Below are 12,007 nucleotides of genomic sequence, written 5' to 3'. Positions count from 1 at the left end.
TCTATCATAGTCATTATTTTAGTAAACAAATTAAATCACACCCACACACACACCTGCTATTACTCCATCCTAAGGCAAACACTGAGGAGCATTGTGTATTCATGGCCTGACATTGTTATAGTAGACATAACCTTATTTAAATATGTTTAACTAAATAATCCAGAGAAACAAGAGATACATTTTCAATACGGTTTCACTCTAATGAGGAACAATCTATTTTCTTTTGCACTTACAGTAATAGACACGTGGATCCAGTTGAGCTGCCGGCAGAGCACGTCACATCTACTCCTCACACAGGAATGTGATTGAGCAGGTTGGGGTATTTAAGCGCTGTGTGTGTGTGTGTGTGTTTCTTCATGTGAACTGAGGACCACATAAGGGAAACATGCGCTCACAAACTCCACATATGATACACAAGGTAAGATTTCATAATCTTAAAAAGTTTGACCATGATGTAAACACTGAGTCTAGGCTCACAGTAAGCTGTGTGCCTGTCTGACTCTGTGGTAATGATTCGGAGCCTTCCTGGTCGATAGAGCCCATAGTGGCCTTTCTCTGAGAAGGACAGCGACTGATCCCCTGAATGTCTCACTGAGGTGGCAGCTGAGGTGCGTGCAGCGGAGGGGTGTGCTGTGTGACCGATGGAGGAGGAGATCGGACACAGGGAAATGTATTCCAACTACACTACTCCAAATGTCTCACCCACAAAAGCAGCGCCTGGATGTCCTGGATTTCCTGCTTACAGTGTCCTTGTCCCCTTGTTGTTGCTCACACTGATGGGATGTGCTGCTGCAGTGGTGAGAGCACTTCTGTTCTTTGAGCTGGTTTCCATTGTGAATTCTAAGCTCAGTGTTAAGTGTGTGTGTTTTTCTTCTTCTTTGCAGGTTCTGTATATCAGGCGGAAATCAAGGTGAGTGGGTTTGTGTGATTTAAGCAGCATTTTCTGATCATTTTAATCCTGTTTTGTTCTGTCGCAGTTTGGTTTACGAGTTTCTTTCGTTGCTTCAGATTAGACGAGTTACGTCACAGGCTGATTCCTCTGTACACCTACGACCCCGCCGAGGAAGACGAGTGGAGGGACGCTGACGTGGGGGATGAGGAGGAGGAACTGGCTGTGAGCAAACCGCCTCAACTTGACTTGACAACTTGACTTGACATCAACTTGACATCAATGAAACCTACATTTTCTATCATATCATATTTAAATCTCCTTTTCTTTGTAGGAGCCTTTGTACAAGGAGGGAACACTCTCCTTTTCATCTGGTTATGGAACTTGACAAGACAAGAAAGAAAGAAGAATGTGTCCATTTAGAACACAGAGTTCTTCTGTGAGACTCTGTTACCTCCGTTTGTTTGGAAGCAAGATTACACAAAAACAACTGAACAGATCTCCATGAAACCTGGAGGAAGGATGGGACGTGACCTAAGGAAGAACCCACGACAGTTTGGTGAAGATCCAGGATTTGATCTTTTAAAAACTTTTTTTGACATTGTTCTTAAAAATTTTTCAGGATTTTCCATGATTTCTTGAAGGATAATTCCTGGATCTTGATTAATAAATTAAAATGTTTAAGGGACTGATATTTATTGTGCATTGTTTAAGTGTGTGCAGATCCAAATAGAATATCCAGAACAGCCTTACTTCCTGTCCACAACACTCATGGCCAGCTCCCACATTTGATGCCTAAGGGTCACAACCCGAACCACACAAGCAGAGTCTAACTTAGTTCTACGTGTGGGATCTTCATTAATCAGGCATATCAGCCTGGATGTGAGCACCCCCCCCCCCCCCCCCCCTTTTATCTGTGTTATCACAACCCTTTATTGGTTTTGGCCACTTCACTGGATTGCCCCCTTAATTGCAGATGAAAATGATAATGCTTGCTCTCTACTTGTGTGATGTCACACCATTTTTGCCTCAATAAAATATTGAAACATAAGAATCTGGATCCAGTGAATTTAAATGTGGTTCCATAAGGGGAATGTTGGGCCATTGTAGTATCTGATATGTTTTACAAATGTAGACAAGTATATTTAAATACATATTTGTGATCTAGTATGAAAAGCTGTTTCAGTACATTGAAAAAGACCAAATAATAAAAACAAATTGACATGGTAATGACAGTTTTGCAGAGCCAACCACTAGATGGCAGCATAATCAGGCATTTTCATTCATTCAGAAAATCAGTTTAAATCATGTAAAAGTCTTTTGAAACATAAGATAAAATAGATTTTTTGTCAATAAACCAAAATTTAATATATTTCTTGTTTTGTGCTTGTTCTTAAAATTATTTATGACTCGTGCTCAAACAGCCTCAGAGTCGCAGCTGTCTCTGTTTGTTAATCAGCTGCTGAGGCTCCTCATGACAAACAGGAAGAGTGATCCCACTCTGGAACAACAGGTGAACAACACACCTCCACTGAACATCTGATGAGTGGGACTTGTTGCGTCTAAGCATGTCTTCATCGTGTATCAGTCCTGTGTGTGTGTGGATTTACGTCAGACGTCTCTCTGGGCCACATTGGTTCCTCACCTCCATCTTGTTGGCCACAGCTCTGCTCCTCCCTGCTCTGAGCATGGACACCCTGCTCTGTAACTTCTGTCCCCTGCAGCACAAGGGCAAATCCTGCGGCAACTTCACCAGCCAGTGTCTGCCCAGTCAGCGCTGCTCCAGCTCCACGGCCCGCTACGGCGCCCTCCACGTGCTGTCCGCTCAGGGCTGCTTGGCTGGTGAACTCTGCGGCTCCCACGAGCTCATGTCTCACAGGGGGGTCAAGTACAACGTCAGCCACGACTGCTGCTGCAAGGACAAATGCAACGGGCCGCCAAGGGATGACTCCGGCCTGAAGAAGCTGCTGGGGATGATTAAGGACATACTGCATAAAGCCAACATCACTGATGTTCTCAGGGGGCAGGCCTGGGACTCGTGTGCAAACTACACATCATTGGGGAACAACGTACCTGACACTGCATAACAAGGAGGCTGCACAGGAGAGGCCTGTTGGTCACAAGCTGTCAACTGAGTCTCTGACTGGGAACATGTGTTGCATGTTGTTTGATAAATTAACGTGTGAATGAATTTGTGTTTTGTGTCTTTACCATTTTTTTTTTACTCCAGAGAGAAAAGGGTGGACTTGTCAGCCATCCCCCTGATGTAAAAAAAAATAATATATATGAATAAATGCTGACATTATCCGTGTGGTTACTGATGGATGCAGCACAATAAAAGCAGAAACAGACAATCCGATGCCTCTTTGGTGTAGTTGCTGTATATTTAGAGCAGGTGTGTTGGGGGCGTGGTCTGTGAAGAGAGATCTGGAGTCTGTGCTGAGTTCACCTGGAGAAGAGTTTGAACTTGTTTCGACAGATTTTTTTTATTGGATTTAAAAATGTGCAGGTGAGTCGTTGTTGTACTGCTTTAAAAAAATATATAAGCTGTGTGGATAAATTGTGTTTCTAGCATCAGAAGGCACAGTCTTCTAATGTGACAATCAGGAAACATCACTGACATGTGTTCGGCTCAGAACAAAAGCTTTGAAATCATTCTTCTGATTGTTGTGTGACTGTGGATGAGCTCGGTCGAGTCTGGGATGTAGTAAAAAAAATTAACTAAGCAAGGTTGACAAACTATTTTGTATTTAGATAGTAAGTGTTTGAAGCCTTGACAAGAGACTTTTATGACTTGAGCTGTTTTATGGTCGGGACTGTTAGTGTTGAAATACGGTGAGACCATTTGTTACTTAATTACCCATCAAAGGAAGTAGTGGTATGTCTTCTTATCACCTAAGGAAACACATGTAAATCAGCTGCTAATGTTTAGATTTCTCTCCTTCCCCCACCATGGAACCTGTCTGGATTGGCTCAGAGGGACAGCCCTAAATCCTGCTATATAAGATGTGTGATTTTGACTGTTCTGCATCTTCACTCTGAGATCCTTGTGGTCTCCCTGTGTTGATCCTTTCTGCAGAAAGCTCCTTATTAAATATACGTAGATAACTTTGTTGTTTCCAGCCTCTTGTATCTCCAGATTTCCATCACAGGGACGAGCAGTGAATTTCAGATTTTGGGGACGTTTTTAGGACGGGCAACATGGTGATGTGGAGATCAGCACTGTTTCCTCATAGCTAGATGGTTCCTGGTTTGAATCCCGGTGGAGCTTGCATGTTTATGGGTGCGAATTAACTCCTGTGAGCCTCAAGGTATAAATGGACGAATGGAGTTTCTAGGTACAAGGCAGGACAGGGTGCGAATGAAAGTTGGGTGATGGGAACTTGTGATTACACAGCTTGACCCCGACTGTTTTCTCTCTGGTGCCCTAAGACGATTGAAGGTTGATACCTAATCCTGAATGTACTCTGACGTATTGTGTTTATTAACTTCAACAGCAGGCCTTGATGCCAGAAAACCAGAGGTTGTGAAATGTCTTGTTGCAGGCTGACCATGTTCCAGCTCCTGCATGTTCCTGCGTTGTGGTTCCACCTCCTCGTCCTCCCTTCGGTGCTGTGTGACAACCTGCGGTGCTACTACAGCCCCGTCCTGGACAAACAGGCGGAGGTCGAGCTCATTGTGACCGAGTGCCCTCCTGACGAGCTGTGCTACAAGGCAGTCGGCCGCTACGGCAATCACAGCGCCCTGTCGGCCAGGGGCTGCATGGCGAAGAGGGACTGCAAGCAGGTGCACAAGCTCCGCTTCAGGGGAACCGTCTACACCATGACCTACGCCTGCTGTGACGGGCCGTACTGCAACTCCTGCCCGGCGGTCACAGCCGGTCTCCTCTCCATCACTCTAACACTAGTCAGTGTAGCTGTGGCGGTCGGCAGCTTGTGACCACAGACTCCCGATGACCTCAGTCTTTAATCTGAGGTCACGGTTGATTATGTGAAGAAGAGATCTCTGCAGCCTCAACATGAAGTAATGATGAAGGCCAGTGTTGTCTGACACTGAGGTGTGCACCACAGTGAGGGCAGATGTCAACATATACTTTTTAGTCATTTTAATATCTAATCTGCTGTTATAATGTTTGAGTGTTTGTGAATAAATATTTTAAATTGAACATTTTGTGGTTCTTTTTTTTTATACCTTCCCCATGGAGGTTGTGTTTTCAACCCCGGTCAGTTGGTTTATAAGATTACACAAAGACTACAGGATGGATTACCAAAGAACTTAGTGGAAGGATGTGGTAGATCTTATTAAATTTAGGCAGAGGCAGTTCCAGGCGGTTTTTTAACATCGTGAGGTAACACATTTTCCATTATTTCTATGAAAAGAATCTGGCATATTTAGGGGACAGATCTTTTTATGATTGTGTGCAATTTGATGCAGATCCAGTGAATTTAAATTTCAAAAAGGGACTGTTGGTGGTCGGGGTATGAGCTGTAATGAGTGACAAACATAGTTTTCAATATATTTCAGGTACTTTTCTCTCTCACACACACATGTTTGTACTTCTATCTTAGTGAGGACACTCATTGGCATAATCCATTCCCTAGTCCCTTACCTTAACCATCCAAACTCAATGCCTAACCCTAAAACAAGTTTAAAGCCAAGGGTCCTCACTTTCCCTGTAGGGTTTATGCTTAAATGGTCCAGGAAGTACGGCTGGAAATTCTGCATTTTCTGATCCAACACGATTAAGCTTTTTGTCTCCACATCTTAATATAACTTATTCTTCTGAGTGAACTTGCTCTGATGTATAAAAACATTTCAGCACGCTACACTGTCAAGATGCTTTATCAAGGCGAACGACAGCATTTAAAGATGGCTGTGGCTTTTGCGGATACAGAGGGTCGTCATATCCCCAAAGGACGGCGGTTTGATTCCTGGCTCCTCCAGTGTTGAAGATACTGAACCCAAATTGGATCTGATGGCTGTGCACTTAGCGCTGCATGAATGGGTGAATGCGACTTTTAATGCATTAAACCCCATGTGAATACAGACCATTTACCATGTCAGAACCACAATCACCATCCTGGTAATGTTAATACTCAATGATCAACCAATGTATATTATTCCGCTGCTGAAAACAGTCCCCAATAGGTTTACTGGGTTTGGTGGATTGTGACAGACAGAAGGAAAGTAGGCAAGTTGTCGACAGTAAGACAAAGTAAATAGACACCACACACACACCAGGCTTATCCCTTACAATGAAAGAGAGCAGCTGACAGCAACGTGTACAGTATGAGGTTTGGACAGTTCTTTATTTCCCTTTTATAAGGCTGCTGGGTCTCCCCATAGTGGATATACATATATATACAGGAGATTGCTATACTGGAGTTACACTGAGGGCAAGAGGGTCCATATTACACAGACTTCAAAAAACAACACTAATAGAGCCTCAACTCCAGTTTCAGAAAATCAGCAGAGAGAGAGAGAGAGATGGAAAGGGGGGAAACAGCACAAGAGAAGAAGGAAGAGGGGAGATGATGCAGTCTGAGAGCCGGACTCAACTGCCTAATAACTTAACACTAAAAAATAACATACAGATTTCACGCACAGTGCATCTTAAATAGGTTACGTGAAGAACCATTTACCATAAATATCTGTATTTTCGGGAACCAACATATATATATAAAAAAATTATAAAAAAACAAACAAACAAAAAAAAGCATTGTTCAGTCTTTAATTTTTTTTTTCTTATTTTCTCCTTTTCCTGTCGTGCAAATCATTCTGTCGTTCCTTCTCACAGAGGAGGCCGGGCTTCCCCCCCCACCCCACCCCCGGCCCACGTCCGTCCCGGATAAAACGAGGGAAAAAGGAAACGGAACCCAGCACCCCCACTCCCTCCCTCTGTCCCTCCCCCCACCTTAAAAGCATATGAATTAGTAGAAAACGAACGAACGAGTGAACGGAACACCACAGTCAACTCATCACGAAAAGAACCCACAGACACACAGAACAGCAAGAACACAGTACTTTTTTTTTCTTCTTCTTCTTCACCGGTTTTCCTCTTCATGGGTCGATATCGTCTTCATCATCATCATCATTGTGGTCTTTCTCCTGACGGACTGGTTTGGCGGCAGTTGAGTGGAGTACACCCCCCCCCGCTCCCCCTCCACAGGGAGGCGCCTCTCCAATTGGCTGGTCAGTTCAGCAGTGATATATTATTTTATTATCTCTCTAGTTTCACAGTGTGGCAGGAAAAGCAGGGTGAGGAGAGAGGAGGGGGAGTGATGGGCAGGGTTAGCCAGAGGGAGGGATGTCGTAGGTGGGGAACGGGGACCACAGCAACAATTAGAAAACAACTAGAAACCCCCCTGACACTCCACGAAAAAGAAAAACTTAACAAAATGTCTGCTTCACTCCTTTTCCTCAGAGTTTCATTCCCGCCAACCCGTGTGGTTGGGAAGGCCGCGGTTGGCCGGCGTTAACTGACTGGATGGTCCGTGTTGCTGGCAGAGGGTGGAGGGCGAGATGGGCGAGGGGAGTCTAAGGCTGACTGGAATCCACCGGTGGATGTGACTCAGCAGGGCGATATGACGTCAGGAGAAAAAAGGGATGTGCGTGGCGGGTCGATGTGTGCTTGGCAGGTCAGAGAGCGGATTCCTTCTTGGTCGGGTTCAGGCACGCAGTCGCAGTGCCCGCCTCTTGCGGCTGTAGTAGTGACGCACGCCGGTCTGTCTGGCAAAGTTCATCATGTAGTTTTGTTTGCGGGTGCTGCGAGGGGGATAAAAACACAGTGAAAGAGGGAGGGAGAGAGTGTGAGAGTTAGTCACAGAGAACAGGGCGCTAAAAATCCACACTTTTCCATGCACACACTCTGAATGCATGCACGCTAACACATGATTGGTCGGCTGTCGTATTCTCCCACACATCCAGGTTCATCATGCTGGTATTTTTAAACATGTTTCAGCCAAAACCTCAAACACTCATCGACTGCACGGGTCTGGTGGGTCGGAGGATGGGTGTTGCTACTCTAAACAACTTGAATTTGTTTATGTTCTGTACGAATGAGAGGCGGCTAGACAGTGAACAGTGCAGTACTAGCTACATCATGGCAGACCATATGTCACAGGACGAGACACGGAACACGATATTTACAAACATCAACTTTCACAGACACTAGAGGGGGAACTATGAGTGTTTGAGGTCAGAGTAAACCGGGGAAAAATAAAATAACTAAAGAGAGTGCAGGCTCGCTAGAGGAGACGGGGGTGGTTTCGAAACTAAGGAGACACAGAAAAAGCTACGGACGATCTCGCTTGCTTAGCCTGTTCATTGCCTCTTCCATCCAGCAGGGCGGTGACAGTGAGCCAGTAGTGAAGCCAGGGCAGGCAAGGGGCCTCTGCGAAGCAGGGGTTCAGGAAGGGTGGGGGGTGGCGGGTAGGGGGATGATGTGTGTGGGTGTGTGAGTGAGAGATGGCTGTGGAGGTGGAATGGGAGGGATGGCTGATAAACTGTTGTGTGTGTGTGTGTGTTTCTAACATGAGGTCAGAGCTAAGAGACGCTGTTCAGACCTGGTATTAACGTCCGCCCTGAGAGATCCAATCACAAGTGAGCAGTGGTTAGTTCATCTGTTCACACCCTGATGTGACTCCGGCTCCCTAAGATATAACGTCCCCATCATTTGTGTTCTCGAAGACCAAATTATGTTGTTTTTACCAGGTTTGTGTTTGTGTGTGTGCTTGTTGGAGCGAGCGAGAGAGAGAGAGAGGAATATAGCGAGCGAAAAGATTAGATGATCTACAATGATTTTACCCATTTGAAAAAATAGAAATAATTATGTGTTGGTCAGGGTTGATATTGTGGCTACAACCATATGACGGTATGGGCCTGAGGAGCATAAAGATAAACGTTTGACTCATGGATGTTAGCGAAGTGGGCGGTCCAATGAGCTTTTTGTGATCGGATCTGAAGATGCACTGAGGATGTGTTTGGCTTCATGCAGACCTGAACTTAGCGCTGACCACTTGTGATCGGATCACTCAGGCTGGATGATAACATCAGGTCTGAAGGGGGTCAGAGGGCCAGTGAGGAGGAAGCTCCTGGCTCAGGGTCATGTGACAGTCCCACAGCCATGAGTGAAAAGGGAATGCAGAGCTGTCACAACAGTTGGTCCACAAAGCCATGCAAGGAGCTGGATGGAGGTTGTTAGTCCAATGAAACTCATTTGTAAACACAGCGGAGTGAGATGCCCTACGTTGTAGTTGATTTTGGTATGTGGATGTGGATGGGCTAAAAAAAAGAGTGAGATAAACCCTGGACCCACAAACTATTCATCACCCCGGTCTGTTTGTTGATTGGTTTGTTAGTTTGTTTGTGAGTAAGATTAAACTTGGTGGAAGAATTCAGTATTGATGCAGATCTAGATCAAGGGGCAGAGCCAGGATTTGCTTGTCACTTTCTTTAACATTGTGAGATGGGCCTGTCAGAAGATTTCCATTGATTTCTCAGAGAATAATTAATGGATATAAAAAAGAAAAAGGTCCATTTAGGCTACATCCATAAAACTACTTTAACTGAAACAATCTCATGTCCACACAATCCTTCTGGCTCAGTTTTAATCCCTGTCCAAAGTAAACGACTAAAAACACATATTATGATCGGTGTCCCGTTGAATACAGGAAGTATTTGGTTGAGAAAGATCTAGGCTACAAACAAGAAGCAGCAACAGCCATAAGTAACTCTTGTTATTGATTATCCATGTTGTGTTCTAGCCGAGACTAATGACAGTTGTTTTCTTCTGGAAAGGGGTCATGTGATAGGAGCCTGGCGAACGAGCCAAGATTATGTCATGACTAAAAAACCCCAATCAGCAAGAGGTTGTAAATGTCGGCTTTTCCACCATTTCCCACATCTCAGTTTCTGCTCGTTCAAACTAGAAAGCAGCACTGGAGTGTCGATGAGGACGCCACCATCCGTAGCAGAGCCATGCTGATTTGAAATGAAAACTTAGCACTGTGGATGTAGCTGTAGACAACTGGTATCTCTGAGTGTGTGGAATTTGGTGCAGCTTGATTGAATTTATTCCAGTTTTTCAATTAGGATCAAAGAAATATACAGTATGTGTTTGCTAGCAGGGGTCGTAGCCACAACAAAACAACAGGAACAGGTATAGTGATGGATTACATCACACATATAAACACAAACACAGAACCAGTAACATGTGTGTGTGTAGTGCATTTAAAAGGCCTCGAGGACACATTGAGAATCAACGCAATTTAATTTGAACCTGTTTCTCATTCGGTGACTTTTTGTTGAATCGTTTTAGGGGGGACATGGGCAATAATAAAATAGCTGTCACCTTTCAAAGTCAAAAATGGTTTATATTTATACAAGTGTTGATCTGCGGATAATTTTGATCAGTGAACCTCCACCTGGCGAACAGCTGGTCTGCTTGTTGACCCGCCTGGTGCTGGATTTTAAGCCGAGGGCATGGAGATGACTGTGGTAATAATGAGGTGGGGGTTGTGTGCGTCGGTGAAATTGTGGGAGGTTTGGCGCAGTGGGACGGGGGGGAGAAGAGATGGTTTGGCAGGAGGGTGAGGGAGGTTGGGAGGGGGCTGAATTCAGGAAGAGGCGGATAACTTACCTGACACTACAGCCATGCCAGAGGGAGCAGAATACAGAAGAGAGCAGAGGTTAGAGCGCGAGAGGGGGGAGGCAGGAGGAGGGGACTGCTGTCTCGCAGAAAGGTCTGGGAGGGGAGGAACCCCGGCCTGGGGAGGCAGGGGCCCAGAGTGAGGAGGAGGAGAAGAGAAAGAGAAGAGGTGGAAAGATAGTCAGAGGTTCAATGAAGGAGTGAACGTTAGCAGGAGGAGACAAATGATGAGGAAATAAGAGAACGTGAAAGACAGCAAAAGAGTAAACAGTGAGAGACAGAAAAAAGAATGTAACAAAGAAGATGGGATGGTGAGAAACATTTTAGAGATGTAGACAGAGAGCAAGATATACATCAGAAATCCATCCGTTGTTGTACAGAATGGGAAAAGAAAATAGGGAAAGAGATTTGAGGAGGGACAGAGGAGGAGGAGGAGGAGGAGGAGGAGGAGGAGGAGGAGGAGGAGGAGGAGGAGGAGGATGGCAGAAGGTCGAGGAGGATGGCGGAAGGTCGGATACGAGGCGGTACAAGCAGAGGAGTGATCGAACACAGCGGTGACATTAAGCGGCAGGGACGAGAGGCACGTGGAGCAATAAAAAGAAAAGATTGAGCAGGTGTAGGAGTGAGGGGAAGAATGTGTGAAGGAGTGGAGGAGTGGTGAACAGAGAGAAATAAACAACAGAGCAAAGTGTGAGGATCACGGAGAACTCTTTTCAGCAGACACTGTCGAAAAACCGTGCAAGTGCGAGGGGAGGGAGGGCGGGGAGTGACAGGTCACGGCCACATAGACCAGGGGACAGCTCAGGTAAGGCATGAGTGTGTGTTATACTGTGTGTGCATCTGAACATGAAATATCAGCACGCCTGACACAACTGTTGTGCGCAGCATTTGAAATGCATCGGGTACACATTGAAATGAACAATCAGCATTGCTCTGATACCCACAGCAACGTGCAGGAAATGCATTCAGAACGCTTGATGATATTGCCATGTTAAGAAAATGTTAGCTGAGGCCATCTTCATATCTTCAGTGCCCAACATAATCTATAACTGCTGGAGGCTGAGAACTACAATGCAGAGATAAATGTCAAAAAAGGGGGGGGGGGAATAAATAGAGAAACAATCGACGACTGTTGAGTGTGTTTTTAAGTTGCATCAAAACTAATTAAAAATTTGTAAGAACATTTTTTTTTCTGTAGAAAGAAACTTTTGCATGAAATCTAATTGAAAAGTACAAAACTAAAATATGCCATTTCAAGACACTTGCTCAGATGTGAGGTCACCTGCACTATTTCTGTATTCTTGGTTCAGAGCCTGGTTGATTAATCAATTGGCTCATTAAAAAACAATAAAGCCAATATGAGCTTTTCACAGACATATCGGATTCTGCGTTAATGTTTGCCAATATATTTATTCATGTTTGTTCAAGTAAAGACAAGTATAGTGTATTATTTTCAAGATCTATATATT

At 44.8% G+C, this 12,007-nt stretch overlaps 3 protein-coding genes across 5 annotated transcripts in view; 2 read left to right on the top strand and 1 right to left on the bottom strand.

The window, feature by feature from the left end:
• Positions 1 to 302: 302 nt before the first annotated feature.
• On the top strand, positions 303 to 2,261 carry LOC128444936 (small integral membrane protein 29). Of its 3 annotated transcripts, none has more exons than XM_053427652.1 (5): positions 303 to 418; positions 597 to 797; positions 885 to 910; positions 1,009 to 1,114; positions 1,224 to 2,261. In XM_053427652.1, the coding sequence occupies exons 2-5, from the start codon at positions 642 to 644 to the stop codon at positions 1,275 to 1,277; spliced, it is 342 nt and encodes a 113-aa protein (XP_053283627.1). In that variant the 5' UTR covers positions 303 to 418; positions 597 to 641; the 3' UTR covers positions 1,278 to 2,261. The 3 variants fall into 3 exon arrangements, with proteins under 3 accessions (XP_053283627.1, XP_053283626.1, XP_053283629.1); XM_053427651.1 differs by having other exon boundaries at positions 310 to 418; positions 537 to 797; XM_053427654.1 differs by having other exon boundaries at positions 332 to 418; positions 521 to 797.
• A 2,180-nt stretch (positions 2,262 to 4,441) lies between these two features.
• bncr (bouncer) lies at positions 4,442 to 4,828 on the top strand. The gene has a single exon (XM_053426026.1). The coding sequence runs from the start codon at positions 4,442 to 4,444 to the stop codon at positions 4,826 to 4,828; it is 387 nt and encodes a 128-aa protein (XP_053282001.1).
• A 1,889-nt stretch (positions 4,829 to 6,717) lies between these two features.
• The window catches only part of reln (reelin), a 97,472-nt gene continuing 92,182 nt past the window's right edge, over positions 6,718 to 12,007 (bottom strand). The window contains exon 64 of the mRNA XM_053427803.1: positions 6,718 to 7,654. Within this exon, the coding sequence (XP_053283778.1) occupies positions 7,558 to 7,654 (97 nt within the window). The 3' untranslated portion in view covers positions 6,718 to 7,557. The remainder of the gene's footprint in view (positions 7,655 to 12,007) is intronic.

Source organism: Pleuronectes platessa, chromosome 7 (genome assembly GCF_947347685.1).
Source record: "Pleuronectes platessa chromosome 7, fPlePla1.1, whole genome shotgun sequence".
NCBI lineage: Eukaryota > Metazoa > Chordata > Actinopteri > Pleuronectiformes > Pleuronectidae > Pleuronectes > Pleuronectes platessa.
This window is presented reverse-complemented; position numbering and strand designations above follow the sequence as displayed.

Bases quoted from the DNA above. Each gene is read 5' to 3' on its own strand.
- LOC128444936 (XM_053427652.1), top strand. From the start codon at position 642: ATGGAGGAGGAGATCGGACACAGGGAAATGTATTCCAACTACACTACT. The intron at 798-884 runs GTGAGAGCACTT...TCTTCTTTGCAG, and splicing joins TGGGATGTGCTGCTGCAGTG to GTTCTGTATATCAGGCGGAA. The intron at 1,115-1,223 runs GTGAGCAAACCG...TTTTCTTTGTAG, and splicing joins ATGAGGAGGAGGAACTGGCT to GAGCCTTTGTACAAGGAGGG.
- bncr (XM_053426026.1), top strand. From the start codon at position 4,442: ATGTTCCAGCTCCTGCATGTTCCTGCGTTGTGGTTCCACCTCCTCGTC.